Source organism: Cynocephalus volans, chromosome 2 (assembly GCF_027409185.1).
Source record: "Cynocephalus volans isolate mCynVol1 chromosome 2, mCynVol1.pri, whole genome shotgun sequence".
Lineage (NCBI taxonomy): Eukaryota > Metazoa > Chordata > Mammalia > Dermoptera > Cynocephalidae > Cynocephalus > Cynocephalus volans.
In genome coordinates, this window is record NC_084461.1 from 133,335,656 (window position 1) to 133,359,712 (window position 24,057).

General features: G+C 42.4%; 1 protein-coding gene across 1 annotated transcript; it reads left to right on the forward strand.

Moving 5' to 3' along the window:
- The first annotated feature begins 3,742 nt into the window (after positions 1-3,742).
- Positions 3,743-21,005, forward strand: SMIM3 (small integral membrane protein 3). The gene is made up of 2 exons (XM_063087338.1): positions 3,743-4,009; positions 19,658-21,005. Exon 2 carries the CDS (start codon positions 19,669-19,671, stop codon positions 19,849-19,851), a length of 183 nt encoding a protein of 60 aa, XP_062943408.1. The 5' UTR covers positions 3,743-4,009; positions 19,658-19,668; the 3' UTR covers positions 19,852-21,005.
- Positions 21,006-24,057: the final 3,052 nt, after the last annotated feature.

The following is a 24,057-nucleotide window of genomic DNA, read 5'->3' on the forward strand; positions in this document are numbered from 1 at the left end:
CTTCAATTCTTAGTAGAGTCTTAATGACCCATACAAATCACAACTTTTTTTTTTTTAAAAAAGATGACCGGTAAGGGGATCTTAACCCTTGACTTGGTGTTGTCAGCACCACGCTCAGCCAGTGAGCTAACCGGCCATCCCTATACGGGATCTGAACCCAGGCCCTTGATGTTATCAGCACGGCACTCTCCCGAGTGAGCCACAGGCCGGCCCAAATCACTTTTAATCAATGTAACTACCTTCTATTTCCTCACAGAGATAACTGTAGGCAAGTAAGTATGGTTTGAAATATACAAACAGTTAGCAGGCCAGCAAAGGTCAAAAGCAATCATTAAAGAACCTTCTGTGACTACACATCTCTTTTACATTTCTTCAAGTGGTTAAATAGAACCTATACATAAATATAACCCAAAGGTTTATCCACTCTCAAACAAGATAAGAGACATGGGACTGGCAGGTTTGCTCAGTTGGTTAGAGCACAGTGTTATAAAAATGAGGCAAAGTTGTGTGTGCACGTGTGTGCATATACTGTGCTTGGTGACCAGTGTTTTGACATTCTACCTTACTTAGAAATTACCCAGGTAGCTAAAGATTATTCACCAATTTACTTGACTCAATATCAGTATAAATTCTCAAAGTTAAAGACCGTGGAAATTATATTTAATCTGGTATATTACAGAGTAACATAATCATTGATGATATAAACAACTTAGGAAATTCAAATTAACTACAATCTCCATGATAACGCACTCTCCATCACTCTATCATATCATCTTGTTTTATGTTCTCCATGTTTTCGCAAACTGATTAACATCTTGCTTATCTATTTGTTTATTTAGTTATTGTGAATATTTTCTCACTGGATGTAAGCACAATAAATAAAGATAATTTTTCTTCCTTTGTGCCCAGAACATGTAGTAGATATTCAATGAAGTTTTTTTTTTTTTTTTTTAAAGATGACCGGTAAGGGGATCTTAACCCTTGACTTGATGTTGTCAGCACCACGCTCTCCCAAGTGAGCTAACCAGCCATCCCTATATAGGGATCCGAACCCACAGCCTTGGTGTTATCAGCACCACACTCTCCCAAGTGAGCCATAGGCCGGCCCTTCAATGAATAGCTTTGAATGAAGGAATACATGAATGTAATCTTTACTCATAATAATTGTATCAGACAGGAGGAATGGGTCTCATTTTACTATTTACAAGTGAGGAACTGAGGTGTTAATGATCCATAGACTCCCAATTTTGGTTTCCTGATTTCCAATCCAATATACCACATTATTCCTACAACTAAATAAATATACTTGTACAAGTTAAAAATGAAAGAAAGAGTTTTATTTAGGTATGATTCATAGAAATGGTATCTGCTATGGATTGGATATTAGGGGGGACCCCTTTAGACAGTGTTTTGATAGAAGCCAATGTCATTGATACACAACTTCTATCCAGATTCCCTCTACTCTCAGGGGTCACCAAATGAGTATTACTTATTTCTTTGCACTCCTGATGCTTTCCCTTTGGAATGCTTGTAATTGAGGATCAAACAAGTGGAATGTGGGTTATTCCCTGGTTTTTTCTTTTTTTTAAAAAAAAGATGACCGGTAAGGGGATCCTAACCCTTGACTTGGTGTTGTCAGCACCATGCTCTCCCAAGGGAGCCAACTGGCCATCCCTACGTAGGGATCTGAACCTGTGGCCTTGGAGTTATCAGCACCACACTCTCCCAAGTGAGCCACGGGCCAGCCCTCCTGTTTTTTTCTGTAACAAAAACTTGTTGCTGAAATTGGCTGGTTTTTTTCCCCCCCTCTTACACCCCAATACTGTATCTATTACTCTTCCCTTCTTAGCAAAATCAGTCCAGCTGAGGCAATAGACGTAATGAGGTACACTTCCCATAGGGTATTCAAACTTTCTTTTTTGGCTTGCTTTTTGGGTCTCAGGGCAAATTGATCTTAAAGGGATACTGATTGTATTAGTCCATTTCTGTTGTTTATAACGAAATACCTGAAACTGGATGATTTATAAAGAAAATGAAATATATTGCTTACAGTTTTTGAGGCGGGGAAGTCCAAAGTCCACCTGGTGGTGGTGACAGCGACCCAGGGGTCTCACATTGCAAGATGATAGAGCAGAGAGAGAGAAAGACAGACTCTCCTCTTCTTTTAAAGCCCTCAGAACCATGCCTCTGACCACCATCCTTAATCCATTCACTGCTGTGCAGTCCCACAATCCAATCACCTCTTCAAGGCTCCACCATTCAATTACCATAATAGGATTTCCCACCCTCCCAACAGTCACAGTGGGGCCCAAGCTTCTAATACATTAACTCGTACACAATTCAAACTTCAATGAGTTTTGAGGGGACTTAATTCAATCCACTACACTGATACATTGCTAAGTACGAAAGGCAGACTAAGCATTGCTGATACTCGTTCCAGTTCTGGGCCTCTGCATTGTCTCAGAGGGGAGTCAATGTTCATGTCAAGGCACATGGAGTTACCAGTTGTCCACCCAAAGAAACCCCTTGTCCCCATCTACTAACCAGGGAACATTTTGTGTTAAATTAAGGTGGTCCTTCTATAACTTTTTTTTTTTCCTGTTAAATGAAAGTTTTGTATCAAACTATTCAGAATTGGGTTGTACAGTACTTGCTTTTAGGATCCCACACTTTTGATTAAAACATGTTGTTGGGTGACAATCCTTAAGAATTTTTGTCACATCATTTCCCTTGTCAGTCTCCTTCATCCTCATTGTCCTCCCTCTAAATAAAAAAGTGACCTGGTGATGGTGATATGTGTCATTTCTGCTGACCTCATCCCTGAATCAGAGGAAACAGTAGGAGGTCAGTTCAGTGCCTACACATTATCAAATTTGGGCCTGGGTAAGGCAGTACGGTTCTTATTATATTCATTGGGTAAAGGAAGAAACTGAAACACAACTAGGCTCCCAGACTCCTCAAGGTTCCACTGAATGTCAAGGGCTGCACCCCTTTTTTCAGAAGAGTAAGATTGAAGAAAACTCTACTGCTGAATTAAAACATGTGAGTGCCAAGAAGGGAGGGAGTCTCCCCTCATTCCATGGCACACAGAGGGGACAGGAGATTGCAGAGTTGGCCTCCTGTGTGGAAGCTGGGCTATCCACACATAGGACGGTTGGGAAGCCTTTCAGACACTGAATTCTAGTGAGCCGTTGATCACCTGGGATTGGGTTCATTGTCATCACAAAATAGACAGGATGCTCAAAGGCATGTTAGTGCAGGCAAGCAACCTGTTTCACAATGGTCCTCTAAATCAGTCCTCAGAACGGAGCTGGGAGACAGGCGTTGCTATTCTCACTTGACAGAGAATGAAACAGAGAGGCAAAGCCTACAATCAGGACATTGCAAAGCAGGCACTCTTGAGTCCCGGCTCCTCTATCCAAACCCACTTGTTAGACCTTCCCGTGTCTGGACTATAGCTAGAAGGTTATCTTGGAGGACACAGTTTAGGCCAGCTCTCTCGGTTTACAACACAGAAGACGGAGACCCCCGAAAAGCGAAGTGATTTGTTTAAGGCTACAGGGCGTGTGTGTGGCAAGGCGGCGAGGGGAACCCGAGACTCCTCTGTCTCTTTCCCTTGCGGGTTCCTTTCCACCGCATCTGGCTGGGGACGCTGGGGGTGGGGCTGGGCAGGGTTTGCCCGGGGCCAGGGGCCCGGGCTTTCCGGGGGCGGTCCCTAGCGGCCGCGCATTCCAGAGCCACCGGAGCGTGGGGCGCCGGGTGCCGAGCCACAAGTCCTGGCCGCTCCTGCGCGCTCCCGCCTCCCCGGGGCTCAGAGGAGCCGGGGCACTTTCGGGGCTGGGGCTGCCATTCCAGAGCTGGGGGGTCGCTTCCGGCTGCCGCGTCCTGTGCGGTCCTGCAGACCCAGAGAAGCGCCGAGCCGTCCCTGCCCCGGGAACTTCCCGCAGATCCGCCGCGATCTGGCTGCGGCGGGGGCCGCAGGGTTTAAAAGCAGCGGTGCGGAGCCGGGGTGAGTGGGGCCATGGGGTGTAGTTTGTGGGGCCGGCTGAGCGGAGCTGTTTGGACCCAGCTCTCCTGCTGCTCCTACCCCAGCGCCCTCTTCATGCCCTCTCCTCCTTCATTTCTCCCCTTCATCACTTCTGCATTTCTCTCCCCACCCCTCTTCCCTTTTCTCCCGCTCTCGCCCCCGAAGTCCTAGCCACCTTCTGCGCACAATCTTGGGCCTCTGGGGAGGCCGGAGGTTGCGTGGGAGCCCCAGTCCCACTGGGAGCTGGGCTTCTCCCCGGGTTTCCCTGCTCCTGCCGTCTCGGGAAACGCGCCCCCTCCTCGAGCAGGCTCTGCCGCCTCTTGGCTCTCCGGCTGGGCGTCAGGGCTCAGCTCCCGGGCCCGAGCATCCGCGTGGACGCTGCGCTGGGTTTGGGTCTTTGCACCACGCAGAACAGTGGATTATCTGTCCCGCTTTTCTCAGAGCCCCGCGTAGGAGGCGCCAGGAGTTTGGAGCCAGGAGTGATGGGTTCCAGCCCTGTTTCTGCCTCTAGCTGCTTCACCATCCTCGCTCTGAGCCTTGTTCCTGCAGCTGTGAAATGGGGAAGACATCCTTTGCGTACAGAAAGCAAATGGGAAAGGGGGTGTGAAAAGTATCTTGGAGAGAAGGCTTCCTTCCAAGCTCCTATTTGCCCCTTTATTTAGGACTTAGTTATTCCAATTGCCGGTTCTTTCGCATCCTTTCCCCCCTCCTTGAGGGTAGGGACTGCCTGTCCTCAGCTCTGAGGCATCCTCAGCACTTGGTACAGGGCCTGGCAAATAGTAGGTGCTCGATACATGCATACTGAGTGAAAGTAAGAAAGGAAGGTGTAAACCATAAAAACTTGTGCATACCTCAGGGGATTGAGTGGCCAGGCGGGGCGCTTATTCATGCAGCTCCACTAGTTCCTTTCTGACTTAGCATGAATCAAGCTGACACCTGGGGGCTGATGATTCTCCCATTCACCTATGGTCGGTGAATACCAAACTCCTCAAAGTTCCAGGCTTTAGCCATGAAAGCTGCTCACTCATTCAAGGATCAGAGATTACCTGAACATCTGCTATGATCTGTGGCAGTGGGTAAACAGGAAGGATTATGAATGCCTGAATGGGGTGCGGGTGGGGGTCTGGAGACCTCTGAGTTACCTTGACTGAGACATTTCCCCTCTCTGGACCTCACCTTCCTCATCTGTAAATTGAAGAAGTGGGAGTGGAACAGAGGTGTGTTTGTTTGTGGTTGAGCATAGTGTGCTCTTTGGGTTATGTAGGCCACTCAGGAAGCCTCTGAACACACACAAGACAGCCCAGCAGAGCTTTGGGACATCACATACTTCTGCAGTGACAGCCAAACAAGCCAAGAAGTGTTTCTCTGCTCAGGCATGGACCTCCTGTGTCCAGCTGCCTGGATTATGAATCATGCTGTGGCGTTTACAAGTCATGCTCCATAAGTCTCCCACACGCTGACCTCTCGGGACGTCAGAACTGTGGCCTTGTTGCACAAAAGGTCTGGGGATACTCCTTCTCTGGCACAGCCAGAGAACCACTGAGCTGTGGTGAAGTGTTAGAGACAAAAAACAAATTAGAGACCTTGGGGGCCTGCCATTGGGTCGATACTGGGCCCTTGGGGAGTGACAAACCAAGGGGGTAAAAGGGGAGGTCACAACCTTATATGTTTTCCTAGCCGTATTCTGATCCTTCTCTAAAAGCGTGTTTCTTTTTCTACTCCATGGATTAAAACATTCAAAAGAAGGAAATATCTCCAAGAAAAAAGGATCTTTATCTTGGTTGGTCTTACACTGCTGCTATTGGCAGTGTATCAAAGGCACATGTACTCACACCCACAGTTTACAAGAATAAATGTTGGCATTACCACACCCTGCAGCTGCCCCCTGCCCTGACTGGCCAAGTAAGCAGAATGATGTAATAATAATCGTACTCAACATTTACTGCGTGCTTACTATAAGCCAAGCATTATTCTAAGCATTTTACATGCATTAACTCATTTAGTCTTTACAGAATCCTGTTAGGGACCATTGTTACCTCCATTTTATAGACGAGGAAACTGAGGTCCAGAGAGAATCAGAAGCTCACCCATGATTACACAGGAAGTAAGTGGCAGAGCTGCAGTTTGAACCAGGCAGTCTGGCTCTGGGGCCTATCCTCTAAATCTCACTGGAATTAGGGACACCAGGGTTCAGAGCTTGCCTCTGTCCCTTACTTGCAGGGTGACCTAGGGGAAGTTAAGTGAGAATTTGACAGTCACTGTAGTAGTGGATCACTGGAGACTCTAGCATGCTTCCAACACACTAGGGGAGACGAAGGTGAACCTCAAGAGAGAATGGAGACATCTAGCAGTAAAAGCTAACAGGTAGGTAGCCAGGAAGGGGAACAGGTCAGAATTATAATTGTCTGGCATATTGAACAACAGCAAACCAGGTTCAACAGCTAAACCATACTCTTTAAATTACTTAGTTGTATGTAGATACAGCTTCCTTATTCTATTGATTTGGACTCTGATTGGATGATTGGGTTTGTGACTTGCTGGTGATCCACTATATAGGATCAGGGGAAAATGAAATGGAGGAGGGAGAAAGAGACACAGAAAACTAAAATGTGTTTCCCAAATCAGTTTAAATGATTAAACTGATCTGGCACACATGTCACTATTCCTGATCTCCCATCCCAGGCAGGCATTGATAATCAGTGCTTTGTACCTCATCTCCACAGGACCCCGAGTCTTTCCTAACTGTTCAGTTGATCCTGGAGCTTTCATATTGCTCTCCCAGACTTCCACTTCATTCCTCTGGGGTATGGTCAAGGAAGTAGCAGGTGGCAAAACAGGAGACCTTTCTGTTTGAGTGCCCTAGGTGGTATCTTAGGAAACACCTTGGGGCTTTTTAAAGATTAATTTTCTCTTCCTTTCACTCTTCTGTTTTTTTCTTTAATGGTCTTCAGCCCAAGATCATCGTGGAACTGGGGACTGTTGGGGAGGTAGGATGTCAGGAGAGCTGTCAGTCATCGAGAGCTGGCCAGACCCTTAGAGATCACATTGTCCATCCTTTATGATTGACAGGAAAACCAAGGCCCAGGTGGAAAGAGTGACTTACTCAGGATCACACAGCATATTTGTTTTCTAATGCTGCTGTAACAAATTATCACAAATTTAGTGGCTTTAAAAATGTGTATTATATTATAGTTCTGTAGGTCAGAAGTTCAGTATGAGTTTCGTGAGAATAAAATCAAGGTGTCATCAGGCTGCATTTCTTTCTGGAGGCTCTAGGGGAGAGTCGGTTTCCTGCTTATTTGAGTTGTTGGCAGAATTCAGTTCCTGTGGTTGTAGGACCAAGGTCACTGTTTTCTTGCTGGCTGTAAACTGAGGCTGCTGCCTCAGTTTGGCTCATAGCCCCCTTCCTCCACTTCAAATCAGCAACAGCGAATCAAGTCCTTCTTATGTCACACCTCTCTGACCCACTCTTTTGCCTTCCTCTTCACTTTTAAGAGCTCCTATGATTAGGTTGGGCCCACTGGGATATTATCTCCCCATCTCAAAGTTCTTAACTATAATCACATCTGCAGAGTCCCTTTGGCCTGTGTTCTCATGGCTCTACTCTCTGAGTTATGCTTCCTTTTCCATATTCAAGGTTCTGGGTACCAGGGCATGGGCATCTTTGTTGGAGGTGATGGGGCATTATTTGCCTATCAGACACGTGAGGCCCACTTTGGGAGAGTGACTTTTTCAGGATCATACAAGGAGGCAGGGGATTTTCACCACCCTGGTGCTCTTGCAGTTCTCCCTAGGCGCCCCTTGACAGTCCCTCTCACCTAGAGTCTCCTTTGTCAGCCCAGCACACAGCAGGCACTTAGTCACTGGCAAATGACAATGATAGATGGTAGTGACTTAAACAGGATGCTGTGGATTTGGCCTGAGTTTTCTCCTCTGCTGGCTCTCTGTTGGTTTCTAAGACTCTGTGATTGGCTGGGTCAGACGGTACGTGCAGTCTTGAACGGCTCTGGCTGCACGCTGATCTCTTCAGAATATCCTGGTGTTTTTCCATTTTTCCAGCCGCAGAGGAGCAGATAGAAACTCAGGCAGGAAACAAATCTTTAGCCTATCAGGAATTTTGGAGGAGACAGGGGCCAGTAGTGATGAAATGAGAACCAAGTGCTCCTCAGGGACCTGGGGTCATTGGAGAAAGGCCTTCGATTTGATTCATTTCACATTTTTGATAGTTTGTGTGTCCTGACCGTTTCTCCCTCTGGCCTCTTTTTTTGGAACAAAGGTCCCTGGTGAAATGACTCTGTGCTTGTTCGGTGAATGTTTGAGGCTATTACACAATGGGAGGAGGACTATTTCTAAGAGTAAATGTGAGGTTGGGATGTCCTTCTCAGACTGGACTTGTTATGGGAAACCTGCTCCTCCTTTATCAGCTTCCCTGTCCACTTCTGAGAGTAGAGAAAGAAAGGTTCACACCTTGGGCAGCAACTCCCTCACCCCGACCCCCACCTCAATGTCCAGCTCCCGAATACAGGGACTCAAAACTTGAATTTGAGCTCCCCAGCCCCAGCAAGTCAACAAGAGGGAATCCTAGAGGACTTTGTTCTGACAGGCCAGTCCACCTTGGCCTAGTATGTCAGTGTACAGTGGGAAAGAATGAGACCCCTATAATCCTACTTGAATGTGCAGAGAGCCCAGAAAATAAAATCAAGATGTCATTTTATTTTTGAGATAAGATTCTGACTTTTAGGGTCATTGGGATTTCTGCAGGGGTGAAGATTCTTTTTAGACCTCCTCCGTCAACTAAGTTCTGTGAGTTGAGCTCAAATCTGAAGTACCCAGTCTTCCCACATTCATTCCTTCATTGATCTTATATTTATTGGCACTTGTGATGTTCCAGACCCTGTGCTAGGCCCTGAGGACCCAGCATTAAACAAGACACGAGCCTTCTGCTCCCCTTGTGCTGGCATTTGAGCGAGCAAAGGAACAACTCTCTAGCCTGTTAGGAATAAAAGCTAATAAAAACAAACAAGCAGCAAACAAACTGTTAGATTGTGAGAGGTGTATGAATAAAATAAAACAAGATAGGAGGCAAAGAATTGCTGGAGGGTGAGAGTGGTAGTTTAACAGGGTGGGTCTGGAAAAACCTTCCTAAAAGGTAACATTTAAGTTGAGATCATGGACATTGAGACCATGGGGTGGGGTAAGGGTATAGGGAGCATTCTAAGAAGAGGGAACTCCAGCAAGCACAAAGGTCTTCAAGTGGGATTAGTCCTTGGGACATGGGTCCTTAGATGCCCCAGGCTATGAAGTGGCCAGTGGGGCACCTTTTTGGAACTTGAGTTGCCCCCTCCCTCTGGCCTAAATGTTTCATTCTTCTCTGACAATCTCGGCAACTCCTTCTGAGGGTAGAGCCTTAGGAGGGTGTCCTATAAGGTGGGCAGTGCTGGCAAACTCTCAAATTGTGCCCTGGGAACCATCAGTCTCATTGTTCACATTCTGCAAGATGCTTGAAGAATCACACATCTTCGGATGCCCCCGACCTCAGTGACTCAGAGCTGGTTCTAGCTGCCTCAGGTCTGGTGGAAAGGAAACAGCCAGCCCTGGCTGCTCAGAGCCCTGGTAGGGCTGGACTAAGGCCGCACCTGCAGGAAGCCGCCTACCTCTATCTGCCTTTTCTCTCACTTTGGGATAATTGCTTAATAAGCTTGCCTGCCAGCAGGAAGTCATTTCTTTTATTGACTTCTTCCTCAGTGATCCCCTTGATGGTAAAACCAGTTGGTTAACCATTGGCAATCTCTCAAAAGTTAACTGTTAGCTGTAGCTCAAATGTTGAGGGTGTGCATTTCCTGCAGAAGGTCAAAGCTGGGGACAGACTATCAAAGTTTATTTGTTTTTAAAGCTTATTCCTACATTGGTCTCAGATCAGTCATGGAGAAGTCACAGTGCCCTAACTTATGGTGCGGTCTCTGAACTCCTTTCGAATTTAGGGACAATGCTGTGTTCTCTAGCTCGGTTTAACTTCTGTGAAGCCCTTACTGTATACCAGGCATTGTCCTAAGTGCTTTATGTACATTAGTGATTTAACTTCCATAGCATCCCAGTGAAGTGGTTAGTACTGTTAGCTGTTATTATTCCCATTTTACAAATGAGGAAACTGAAGCTCAAAAATGTTAATAAGCCTCTTGCCAAAGCCACCAGGACTACATATGCTCCCAACACACCATGTATCTCATCACCTCCAGGCTTTGTTGATGACATCTTTTCTACTCATCCTACCTCTCCCCTCATTTTGTTCTTTTGAATTCCTACTTATCCTTCAGAGCCCATATCAAAGGCCCCCTTCTTTGTAAAGACTTCTGCTCTACTTAGGCAAAAACAAAGGAATAGGGATTAATACTTTTTTGAGCATCTATTATGTTCCAGGATTCTTTACATATTGTCTCACTTTATGCTCACAATAGGATGCTGCCATGTGGTGCTTTTAATATCCCTATTTTACAGATGAGAAGACTGAGCTTTAGAGATTTTTAAATAACTTGTCCGAAGTCTCACCGCTAATAAGGGTGGAAGGCAGGATTCAAATCAAGATCCTCAACTCTGGAGCCCATGCTCTTTCCTCTTCTCCAGTAGCAAGTGTTTTGTGCCTTCAGTACAGCACTTCTCTGCCTAGTATTACTCTTAGTGATTATAATCGATGTCTTTTACTTCCAGGAGAGAGTGAACTTAAGGGCAAACACTGTATTTTATTATTTCTATCCCTACACACATTCCTTGATCCCCAGTGTTAATGATGGTGCCACAAATGTTTATTGAATTGGATTGAATTGCTAACTATACTAGTTTCACACTTGGACTGGAGAAATAGGTCATTTTAATCAATCGCTCTGCTGGTTGATTTAAAAAAGTCAGTAATATGGATTAATTATCTATCATCTTTGTTCATAAAGTAAAGACATGGTACTCGTCTGGGATGCTAAGAACCTATAGCTGAAGGAAGGGAGGATATTTGCTTGGGTCAGTGAGTCCCTACAGCCAGGAATTATTAACTGTAATAAGAATTAACATTTGTAGAGTGTGTCAGGACACTGTTAAGTACTCTGTGTGATTATCTCATGCAATTCTCTCAACCCTATGAAGCAGATACTATTTTCCCGTTTTAGTTTTTGTTTTCAGTTGAGTAAAAAGAAGCATAAAGAAGTTTAAGTAACTTATTAAGGTTGCTCAGATGGAGCCACATTTAAATCCAAGCACAGTGGCCTCCAGAGTCGGGATTTTTAACACTATTCTGTAGTGTGAATGTAAACATTCCCTGTTGTTTGCAAATATTCCCTCCACTTGGGAGATTTTCCATGGCCCTACCAGAATACAGGAGCTTGGGGATTTGTTGATTTGAGAAATGTTTATTCAGTACCTAAGCCACTGAGTAGAGAAGTAGAGGGTATTATGTGCAGGAAAAGCAGAAATGAGCTGTTATGGGTATAATCGGTGCTGGGGCAGAGCTGGAACCCAGGCAAAGCTGTCTCTGCCACTCCTCTCAGTCTCTCATTCTGTGAGCATGTGGATTTGTTCCTATTTGGTGGAATGTCCTACTACAAACACGATTCTAGTGTCTCTTCTTTTCTGATGTACTTACAGTGAGGAATAAATAACTTGCAAGGTTTACCCATTATTTTCTTCACTAGATTTATTTGTGTTTGGGCCTTAAGCCAAGGGAATGAAACACGAAGGTGGAACTACATACATCAGTGATTCTGACAGGATGTTTCTTTTCTTTTGTTAGTGTGTGTTTGTGTGTGTGTGTGTGTGTGTGATCCTGGAAAACCACTCGCCTCACCTTTTGTGAAGCTGCTTAGGGCTCTGGGCCTCAAGGAACCCCACAAGCTTTTAAATAGCAAAAAGGCATAGTCCAGAAGCCTGCCTGGCTCTCATTGTTTACATCAGTTTATTCTACACTACTTTCTCCAACCTCCCCACTCTTTCCTCCCACAGCTCCCATCTCAAACAAGATGGTGATGGCATTGAAGAAAGTGATACCAGAGGAGAAGGTATGGGGAGTCCCAATAGTCAGCCTCAACCCACCCTGTCCTCTTACCAGGTTCTCGACTCTGCCACAGAAAAGAATTCAAGAGCAGAGTCACAGTAGGAAGTGAGAACAGGTTTAATGTAACAGATAAGAGACACACATTTCACAGAGAGAATGCAGCCTAGCTCCACAGACTGAGCAGGGCCCACACAAGTTTAATACAAAAGCAAGAAATACACATTCACAGACAAAGTGCAGGCTGGCTCTAGAGTGAACAGCAGCCTGCTAAAAGCAAGTCTGATACAAAAAGTAAGAAATACACACCTCAGGAGAAGCGTGGGTTGGCCCCAGGAAACTGAGCAACAACCCCGCCATCTGCCAGGATTCAAATCTCTAGCTTTGAATGACCACCAGCCTGCCACCAGAAGTGCCCTGGGCTCCTGAGCTGTGGAAATGGGAGGCCTAGGGCCTCAGCCATGCCCTCCCATCCCACTGGCCCCCGAAGTTAGCATCTAGCCAGCCACTACTGAGCTGCTGCAAGAAGCCCCCTGGGCTCTTCTGCTGGAATGAGGGGGGTGCCATGGGCCTTTTTGTTTTTTATAGTGTAATAGTCTTTGTTAGTTTGGTTTAAATCTACCGTGTTTCTTTTTGCTTCCTGTTTGTCCCATCTGTTCTAAGTTGTTGTTTTCCTCCTCTCTTTTTTCCCCCTGGAAGTTATGCACTCTTTTACTATTTTAAAAATGGCCACGTTAAATATTACAATATGCATCCTAAATTTAACAAAGTCCCATATTGTTTGGTTCTTTTGTTCTTACCCAGCAATGCAAGAAAATAAACTACTTTAATTCTATTTCTTCCACTATTTGTTTGTTATTGCTATTAAATATTTTAATTCTGTATTTTTGTCTGAAAGTGTCTTATTTTACTATAACTTTTGGCAGTTATTTCTGTTCACCTGTTTAAAGATATCATTCTGCTGTTCTTTGATTCCATTTTTTTCTGTTGAGAAGTTGGCTGTCAATCTAATTATTTCTCATTTGAAGACAATCTATTTCTCTTTCTCTTTGGTTTTCAGCAGCTTTACTGTAATGTGCCTAATTATGGATTTCATTTTATTTATCTTGCTAGGAGTTCATAGGACTTCTTTAGTATGTGCATTGATGTCTTTCATCAGCTTTGGAAGATTCTCAGTTACTATTTATTCCATTATTTCTGGTCCATTCTCTCTTCTCTCCCTCTAGTACTCTAATTATACGTATATTGTTCTTTGTCACAAAGTGTATGTCTTATCTGACAATTGCAATATGTGGATCCCTGTAGGTTTTTTCTACTGTCTGTTGTTTCTGATGGTTATGTCTTCATCATTTTACCTTTTTTGCATTCCTGACTACTTTTGGTTATGCATTGGACATTGTATTTGAAAAAAATGTTTGAGTCCTATTGTGATGTTATCACATCCAGGGAGGATGTATGTTTGCTTCTGCCAGGCACCTAGAGATACTAGGAATCTGGAACAGCCTTAATTCAATTTCAGGGATTGTGATAATTCAAAGCGGGGTTGCAGTTTTTGAGAAGAATGGTATACTTCCAGTTTACCCTTAGCACTAAGTGTGCTCTTTGAGATCCATGCTTAAAGTACAGAGGTTTTACTCTCACTGTCTTGGCGGTCTTGGACTCCATCTGTTCTCTTAGCCTCCTGAGTCTATCAGAAGCACTGCTCAGTCTCCATTCTCCACAAGGGGATATGCTGTCCTAAATGCCAAGTTCACCTCCCTGGATTTTTGCCTTCTCCTATATCTTAGCCTGGTCATTCTTCATTATTTTATTAGTTCTTAGTGTCTTCAAGCAGATTCCTAGTCAACAAGAAACTAGTGGAGCACATGAATAAGAGTCCACTTTTCTAGCTGTCTTTGGTAAAAGGACTGGTCCATATTGTCTAGTTTGCCATTACCAGGATTGGAAATCCTGATCTTTGTAGATTGCATATCTCTTCTTAATTCTCTAAACCTGGAATGGCCTTCGGCCAAAAACAATGAATCTGATCTGGACTTAGAAGAAAGCTGTGGATCTGTTATATTCCTTTTTTTTAGAATACACTTGGGTCTCTGTGGATTCTGTGGAGGTAGCTATAGTATAGCAGTGAGTATAGGATCAGGGGACCTGAGTTTGAATCCCATTCACTTAGATTTATTTTCATTGGCCAGTTAGACTCTTTCAGCTTTAGTTTTCACACCTGAAAAATAATATATCCTGAAGAAGATTATTGTCAACATTTAATAAGTTAATGTATGGGACAAGGACAGCATAGTATTTATATTTAATATTAATGTTAAAATCAATATTAACATTTAATATTAAATTAAATATAACTAAATATATAATATGATAAAATAATATAATAAAATATTTTATGTTATAATATATTGATATAACTATAATATATTTAATAATTTATTAAATATGAGTTTAAGTTTATTAAATATAAATTATTTTAATAATTAATTTATTAATTTAATAATTAATAATATAGTAATCATTAATATTATAACTATAATAATACTATAATATTAACAATAATTATATTAAATATAGGATATATTATTAATAATATGTATATTTATAAATTTATAATTTTAATATTATATAGTAATTAATATATCAATAATATATAAAATATATAATAATAATATATTGTATATTAATAATATATAATTAATAATTATAATATATTATAATATTTAATATTAAATATTTATATTATAGCAAGTAATTAATATATTATATTTAAATTTTAACATTAATATTAAATATAAGTACTATTATTATTAATATATTAAATTTAGGGCCGGCCCGTGGCTCACTCTGGAAAGTGTGGTACTGATAACACCAAGGCCACGGGTTCAGATCCTATATAGGGATGGCCAGTTAGCTCACTGGGTGAGCGTGGTGCTGACAACACCAAGTCAAGGGTTAAGATCCCCTTACCGGTCATCTTTTTAGAAAAAAAAAAGAAAAAAAGAAATATATATATATATATATATATAAAATTTATATTATTTGTATTTGCTTAACAAGTATAAATAATATAAGTTTGTTAAATAGACTTTTTTTTACAAATTTAAACAAATATGATTTGTTAAACAAATGCTGGCTTGTATGATCCTATGTTTGAAGAAATAAGGGGAGGGGTACTTCACTTCTCTGTGCTTCTTGGAAGTAAAAGTTGTAAGTAGTAATAACTCCTAAGAGAGTATCTTACGTAAAGCAAGTACTTGATGAATGAATAAATGAATGACTATCCTGGACAGAGTTATTTGTCCTGATAGTACTCAACCAAAAATAAAAACAATATTGCCCTGTCAGAGAAGAAAAAGTTGCTTGCTGGGGAGTCTCATAGTTGAAATGTGAATAGATAGCATGAGCTTGTTGCCTTGAGTCTAATTCTAAAATTACCAACTTGTGGGAAATTTTAATTTATGAAATCTATAGTTTTTCTTATAACTAGAAAATTTGCTATGTGAGGGAACTGGCTGGAACAATGATTCTTTCTTTTGCCCAAGACTTTTAGTTGCTTAAGAAAAATGGTCCCAGAAGTGAAGCTTGGTGTTTCCTAATCAGGCAGCAGGGCATCCCTTTTCCTGCCTAAATTGGATAAAGTGGAGTACCTGATAGATGAGATGAATTTTCCACTTTTGGGAAAACTACATTTTTTTTTTTTTTTTACCCTTACGCTCAGTCTCATTAATGTATACAAAATAGTCATTTTGGGATTATTGGCCTTTCCTTTAAATTGGCTAAATTGCTTAAACCCTGTGGACTTTAGGGGAGCAATGATGTGTCCATTTCACAGAGCTGGTGGTGTAGGGCCTATAAATCTGATGGGATCACATGTTTGGTATTAGAGGCTTGTCTGCTGGTGAGCTCAGGGCGGTGTTAATGCTGTTTCTTAGACACACTTATATTAAACATATGCCAAAGTTTATTATTAATGAATGAGGTAAACAGCAGATAAAGCATACCACTTCAAAATGACAGGAGTTTAGGCCTGACTGGTGTTTTACTTCCCGTGATCATAAAAACATCACATTCTTATCAATGATAGAGTTAAATTTGTGACACAAATGGTTTGGGCTGTATTCTAACGTGAACCATTAATCAGAAATAACAAGCAATATCTGTGAAGTGCATGATAAAGCAAATTGATCTATGGCTATTAATTAGATGTACCAAGAAACAAGGTTTTATGCTCTCATGGAGTGCCTGAATGCCAAACAGAGGTCAAACAGGAGTCAACTAGCAGAAGCTTAGAGTCCTGCTTTTTCTCAAGCAAAATTTCCTAGCCTGCAAGATGCTGAATGTATGGTTTGCTTAGTTTTTATTTTGGGGAAAATTTTTTCTTCCATAGTGGGGAGAAATGGAAGTGATTGGAACTTCTGTTTACATGGAGAGGAGCGGCCTGTTGAAGGACAAATGTTTGAGGGCTGAGAAGAATGAAACAGGGAGATGGCTCCCTGTGCCCTCTGGCGCCTGACCACATCTAATGGCCAGCCTTAGAATGCTGGAAAAGTCACTCTGGAAGGGTCCTTGGAGCACATCACAACCTGTTGTGAGGATCCTGAGAAGTCAAGCTGAAGCTGAGTAGTTGTGCCAAATAACAAATAAGCAGACTGCTTCACGCAATGACACCGAAAAAATAACTGGGAAAAGTTATTTTTGCAGATTTTTTCAGTTAGAAGAAAAAAGTTAACTTCATCATAACATGTAAATTTTGTCATGGTTTCACATTGCTTTTAGTTTGAATTGCGTATATGAGGGGGGAAGTTACCCTACTCTCTAGTGCTTAGGGCCTCCAAAGGTATCTATCCAGCCCTGCTGAGTCGGGTAGGACCACAGCCCGCCCCCCCCCGAACCCCGCACTTCTACTAGAGCAGTTTTACTTTATCTGTTTTTCTGACTGGAGTTTTAAATACAGTTTCATTTGCAAAAATAATATTGGTACAGTCTAGGATACAGATTACAGAAAAAATTTCATTTATTCATCTACATGTTTTGTTTTATTTGATCTTAGGGGCAGTGGCATGATCAGATTCATGTATTTGAATGGTTATTTTGGAAGGGCATAGGACTGAAGGTGGGGGAAGACCCCTGGTCCTCTGTTTTGCCATCTGTAAAATAGGAATGGCTGTAGCTTTAATGTTCTGTGATTCTTGATTGTGCGTGAGCCCTGAAGCCTGAGTTCCCATAAATGACAGGTTTTGCTTATGAAAATCAGCCCAGGAAAATTATGTTTTCCTGGCATTTGTAGTCACAGAGACTGTTTGATGTTAATGGGTTTACCGGAAAGGGCTGTTGTGGGGTTCCTTTGGCCTAAGGCAGGCTAGCTGTTGATGTAATCAGACCACAAAGCATGATTTCTCTCGCCTCTGTCCCTCTTTAACAGTGTGTTTCCTGTGACTCATGCTTCTGTGTCTTAGGCCTGGGAGAAAGTGACTCCAAAGGCTGAGGCAGGGCCAACCTGTGCCTCTTCCTCCTCTGCAGGCCCCAAGCTGATAGGCCCCTGGCCCTGGGGAGCCTTGCCAGAGGCTTCGCCTTCATTTTGGAACTTGCCTACATATGACCAGACTGGCTACAGAGCACCTCGCAATCAATCCCCAATCCTAGCACTAGAAAGGGTCTTAGAGACCTTAGAGATGGCTGAGTCCAGGGGTTCCCAAACCTGGCTGTACATTCAAATTACCTGGGCAATGGGGAAAAAAGTCCTCTTCCATCCCCTCTTGAGTCTAATTCAGTTGAGTTGTATTGGGACCCAGAAATCAGTGTTTTTATACTGCTCTAAGGTGCTTCTCATTTACCGTGGTATGTGACATTTGGTGACTACTTTGGGTATGGTGATCAGTACCTTACTTAGAGTGGCAAGAGTGGGCATGGAGCCATAGGCTCCAGAAAGGAAAAGTGAATGATTAGATAAGAGTAGGAAACAGGACTGGAGTTGAGAATTTTACCTGGGACCTAGAACCACAGATTTATAGATCTCAGATTTAGAAGGAAATAGGAGATTGTTTGCTCCAGCCTTGTGCTCTCTGGGCAGGGCAAGTATTACATCTGTTCCCAAGCTGTACCCTGAGATGCCTTGGGGAGTCACAGTGAACTTGCTGGAGGGAGGGGGGTACTGCAGGATCTTTAAAATTTTTGACAGAAATGGTGATATGTGACATCTCTTAGACACCATGCAAACTACTAGCTCAAGGTAGTTTATAGTATAACATTCATCCTATTACATTCCTTTTGGTGATGTTCTATTTTATGAAGTTGAGTTTTTGGTGGTTGCCGTGATATGGCAAGTACTGGGCAAAAATTAGTGTGGAATAGGTAGTGAGGATAGCATTATCCAATCTTATTCAAAGTTTGAAAAGTTGCACAGTGTCCAACAAGTGCATACATTCCATTAGAAAGTAACTGGTTAAGAATGAAATACAAATTTTTTTTCTTTCAATTTGTGGGTATTATTTTTCAAACAGCTACTAAATTATTAGGCCATAAATAGTTGTATGAAGCTGCTAGTTATTTCTTTTGGCCTGGGGTGCTATGAAATAGTTAATAAGATACCAAAGATGCTGTGAATCAAAAATGATTGGGAACAACTGATTTATGTCTTTATCCATCTGAACTCTTTTGGCTGCAAGTGAGAGACAAGAAATGGACACTGGCTTAAGCAAAAACAGGAACTCACATACTGGTTCATGTATCTGGGATGTCCAGGGTTGCAGATGACATTGATCTTGGCTGGATGCAGGTGCTCAAATGAGGTCATCAAGGCTCTATCTGTCTTTCCATCTCTAGGCAGGCTCTTCACATGTGGGCATAATAGCTCCAGGCCCATTCTTTCTAGAGTCACATCATTTCAATTTAGCAATCCCAATAGAAAAAGATCATCTTCCCTAAGAGCTTGTGTATAAAAACTTTGGTTGACTTAACCTGGGTTGCTTGTCCATCCCTGAATTGTGGCAATGGAGATTTGTCATGGCCAGCCCTAGGTCACATATCCATTCCTGTGCTCAGGTGAATGCCCCACCTAAACCACACAGAATAGGTAAGTTCTCCTCTGAAAAGAGGGAGTTCTGTTACCAGGAGAATTGGAGAAGGGGCACAGGACCAAAAACAATGCATTTCTCATTTTGCAAATGAGGAAACAGACTGGTAGTATGGTGGTTTAATAGGTAAGCATGGGGGCTTTGAAGTTTCACCCATCTGGGTTCCCTTTCTTGGTCAAATCAACAACATCTATACCCTTTAAGCCTTTAAAGTCCTTATCTGTTAAATGGGTGTAACTGAAGATAAAGGCCAGAAATAAAAAACAGACAGTAATTATAGTCCCTATGTCATAGGGTTGGTGGCTGAAGCGAGGACTGAATGAGTTAATAGACATGAAGTGTCTAGCACAGGCCTGGTAATAGAAGCCCTCAGCAAATGAAGCCATTGTAATTACTGATCATTGTAATTATGATCACATAGATAGTAAGAAACCCAAGTTTCTGACTTCTGGAGGATTCCTTCCAACCAGGGAGGCAGGGAGAGGGTGCACAATGGTGACTTTCCTTTCCTGTCTGTTGCAGAGTGAAGCAGCATGGATGTGGTCAGCCAAGTCCCTGTGGAAGTCGAGCTTCCCAAGCACATCCTGGATGTCTGGGTCATTGTCCTCATCATCCTGGCCACCATTGTCATCATGACCTCCTTGTTGCTGTGCCCAGCCACTGCAGTCATCATCTATCGCATGCGAACTCATCCAGTCCTCAGTGGGGCTGTCTGAGAACCTCCCAAGAGGGCCAGGTGTCCCATCCCCCAGCCTCTTCCCCATTCTCTGAAAAGCAGCAGGAGGGACTTTGGAGCTTGGACCTGAGTTCTAGTTTTGATTCTGTCACTGGTCAGCTGTGTGAATTGGGTTGAGGGACCTAACTCTATGAGTTCCAGGTCCCTTATCTTTCAAATGGGGATCATGATCCCTGCCCTTCCTACCTCGTAGGGTTGTGAGAAACAATGGACTAAGTGGAGGTGAAAGCTGTTTGTGAGCAGCAAAGCCGCCACAGGTATACAGATGTTATGCTGAGTGCTGAGAAACTTTGAAGAGCCAAAGAACCTAATTACTGATGATGGCCTTAAAGGTGTTGAGGGAGACACTGGGGGTAGAGCAGCCTTTGCCAGTGCCCCTGATGTCAAACCAAACAAAGGGCACCTTGTCCTCATTCCAGGGGCCAGTGGTACATTGGCTTAAGGTTATTTTCTTTGAGGTGCCATTCCCTCATGTTTTCTCAATTGGGAGGGAACTGAGTATGGCAGGTTGAAGGAAATGGGTAGAACTTTCCAGAATCTTCTCTATGTCAGAATCTCTTCCCCTGTATAATCTGCAGAAGAGCTCTGCCTTTTTTTCTTTTCTTCTTTTTTGGTTAATGCCAAGGGAGTTGAGGTGATGGGCTTCTTTCTGCACTGGAGTCTCATGTCTCTGTCAGCTTTGGCACTCAAGCAATGTTGGAAAATGCAGGGTGGTTGAGTTCCCTGCCCAGCTTTCAGGATCTCCAGCCCCCTCCTCTTGTGTACCCTTCATGAGAGGAGCTGTGTCCCCCTGCCCCAGATTCCGCTATAATTAGCTCTATGTACACTCCCTTCACTCCCTCCCACAAGCACTGCAGCCAGTCCAAGGTACTTATATTTTAAGAGATGTTCCCAGGGCTTTTAGAACCAACTCAAAACAATGATGGTTATGTTAGATGCTATGATTTATATTTATATAAAGATATTTCTGGACTCAAGTGCTTTGATACCAAAATCAGGAATGTCCTGGGATATATTAAATTATGTAAGAAGATAGCAGAGATATCAGGATATTATTGTATGAAAATGATGCTTTTACTTTGATCTGATTTCTTTAATGCATTCAACAAATTTCCAATAAAGTGCTAGAATGAGTATGTGTAAAGTTATTATTTAAAGAACACCTAATAAACTAAGAACTTAGGTAAAAGGATTCCACTGAATTTATGGGCCTCTGAGACAGTTTAAATTTCGAAACAAAAAGAGAAAGAGAAGAATCAGATTGACTTCTAGGGTTGTAGCTTCAGTGAGTGGGTGAAATTTACCCAGGCATATGATACAGGGGGGAAGAACATATTTTGGAATTAAGATAATGAGTTTAGTATTGGCCGTGTTGAGTTTGAGGTGCTTGTGATATTCAGGTGGACACTTTCAGGATGCAATTGGAAAACTGGGTCTATTCCTTGTGAGAAATTTTATGGCTGGAGTTATGGTTTGGGGGATTATCACATATGGTAGATATGCTATCCAAGTGGACAGGATCAGAATATACAAATGAGGAGTGAGGTGCTAAACGTAGAACTTGGGAAACACTAAATAGGGGCAGAAGGGGAACAAAGAGAAAGAAGCAAAGCAAGGGGATTGAAAAAGTCATGTGATAGGCGGTGTTTTCATAGGGATGCATGCAATCGTTAAGGAGTGAGTGTGAGGTTAGGAGGGAGAGACAGAACAGACAACTGTTCCCAGGAGTGGCGCAGTAGTACAGAAGTAAGAGAGGAGGGCTTCAGGGGAAAAGAGGTGAAGGAGAATTCTGTCTTAGTCCATTTGGGCTTCTGAAACAAAATACCTTAGACTGCGTGATTTAGAAATAACAGAAATCTATTGCTCACAGTTCCGGAGGCTGGGAATTCCAAGGTCAAGGTGCCAGCAGATTCAGTATCTGGTGAGGACCTGTTCCTCATAAATGGTGTCTTCTATATGTCCTGACATGGCAGAAGGGGCGGACAAGCTCCTTCAGGCCTCTTTTACAAAGGCCCCAGTCCCATTCATGAAAGCAGAGTCCTCACGACCTCATCACCTCCCAGAGGCCCCACCTCTCAAAAGGAGAGAAAAGGATTTCCTCTCTTTTTTCTGGAGCTGGGACACTCCTTCTCCTGCCCTTGGACATCAGAACTCCCGGATCTCTGGCCTTTGGACTCCAGGATTTATGCCAGCAGCCCCTAGGGAATGAAGCCTTTGGTCTCAAACCAAAAATTACACCATTGGATTCCCTGGTTCTGAGGCTTTTGGATTCGGACTGAGACATGCTACCAGCATCCCAGGGTCTCCAGCTTGCAGACAGCCCGTTGTGGGACATCTTAGCTTCCATAATCCCATCAGTATATTCCCCTAATAAATCCCCTCTCATATATCTATATCTTTTATCTATATCTATGTCTATATCTATATCTAGCTATCTTTCCTATTGATTCTGTCTTTGTAGAGAAACTTGACTAATACAAATACCTATAAGAATAGTGAAATAGTTATGTGAACATCATCCAAAGTGTGAGACAACATATAGCGGTTTTGAAAGAGAATGAAAATACAAATACCAAATTCATAGGCCACTTTGAAAAATGTAGGGTCTGGTAATAAATAACAGAGTTAAAAAATTGTATCTATGGAAATTAGTGCTTACATTATATTATTTAGTTGCATGGAATGATTTAAATTAAGTAAAAAGAGTATTTGTGTGCTTATAGGTAAGAATAACACATGAACATGTTTTTAATATACTCTCAATATATGCTAGTTCATGTTTCCACATTTAACACTTAATATCCTTACTGCAGTTAGCAGAAATCACATTTTAGAAGAAAAGGATGTTTGGTAAATGGGACAATAATATTTCTTGTAGTAACTAAAGAGCATTAATAACCTTTCTTCCACTCTCTCCAACCCCAACTCCAAAAATAACCAACTAATTTGAGAATTACTAGAAAAAAAGAAAAACAGTTGCAACATTTATAAAATTATAGTGGAGACGTCTGGTAAATAGTACAAACAGTGGAATAAAACAGGGCAACTGAGCATTATCTACTATACTGGTGTATTAGTCTTTTTCTGTTGCTTATAACAGAATACCTGAAACTGGGCGATTTATAAAGAAATAAAATTTGTTGTTACACTTCTCGCTGTGCAACAGAGAGGAAAAAAGATTACTCAAAGTGACATGAATGGGATGAGAAGCCTGAAGGGACTGCCCCTCAGCAATTCTTCTGTTAGAAGGAGAAACTAGGTAGCAGCCCTGAATCGGTTTTTGCTTCAATTTTTATTGAAAAGACAAGGAAGTTACAGGAAAAGAACAGATGGTTAACCAATAATAGTGAGAACATACAGAAATTGGCGAGGTGACAATCTCCATCCAAGCATGCATGGTTTAAAATAGTTTAAACAATATATCATAAGAGAATCATAAATCTAAGCTAGGTGACATGCAAAAGAAACAATAAACAATCGTGAAAGTGCCCAACTTCTTGAGAAACTCACAGAAACAGCTCAAAGCAAAATATGGAAAACCCTCCATGGACTAACTAATCTAGCAAAACATCCTTGGAAATCTTAACTCACATGTTTTCCCATCATTTAAGCTTCGTTGTATTAAAGGTTATTGCCCTCAGAACAATCCTTGTTCTGTTTCAGTTCTCTTGTTCACATCAAAGGCTTTAAACCTGTGTGTGAGTTTCCTTTTCACAAAATCTTCCAATGAACCCATTATATTAATAACCAGTATATATAATCCCTTACCTAAAAGTGATTAGAATCGATTTGGTGGGCTCTTGCCCCCTGGCTGTAGGCTCTTGCCTCCTATCCCAGGACTTTTGTCCCATACATGCATTACCTAAAAACCCTATACTAAAAATCAACTGAGAATCAACATATACTTGATTAGAATTGATTCAGTGGGCTCTTGCCCCCCCAGCTGTAGGCTCTTGCCTCCTATCCGAGGACTTTTGTGCCATACATGCATTACCTAAAAACCCTATCTAATAATCAAATAGGAATCAAGATTTCTAACCCTCTACAATTTGCTTCTTACATTTCAGAGACTGGGAAGTCCAAAGTCCAGGGCACACATCTGGTGAGGGCCTTTTTCTTGGTGGTGACTCTCCCCAGCGATGCAGGGTGTCACATGGTGAATAGGCTGAGCAAGAGAGCTCTTCTT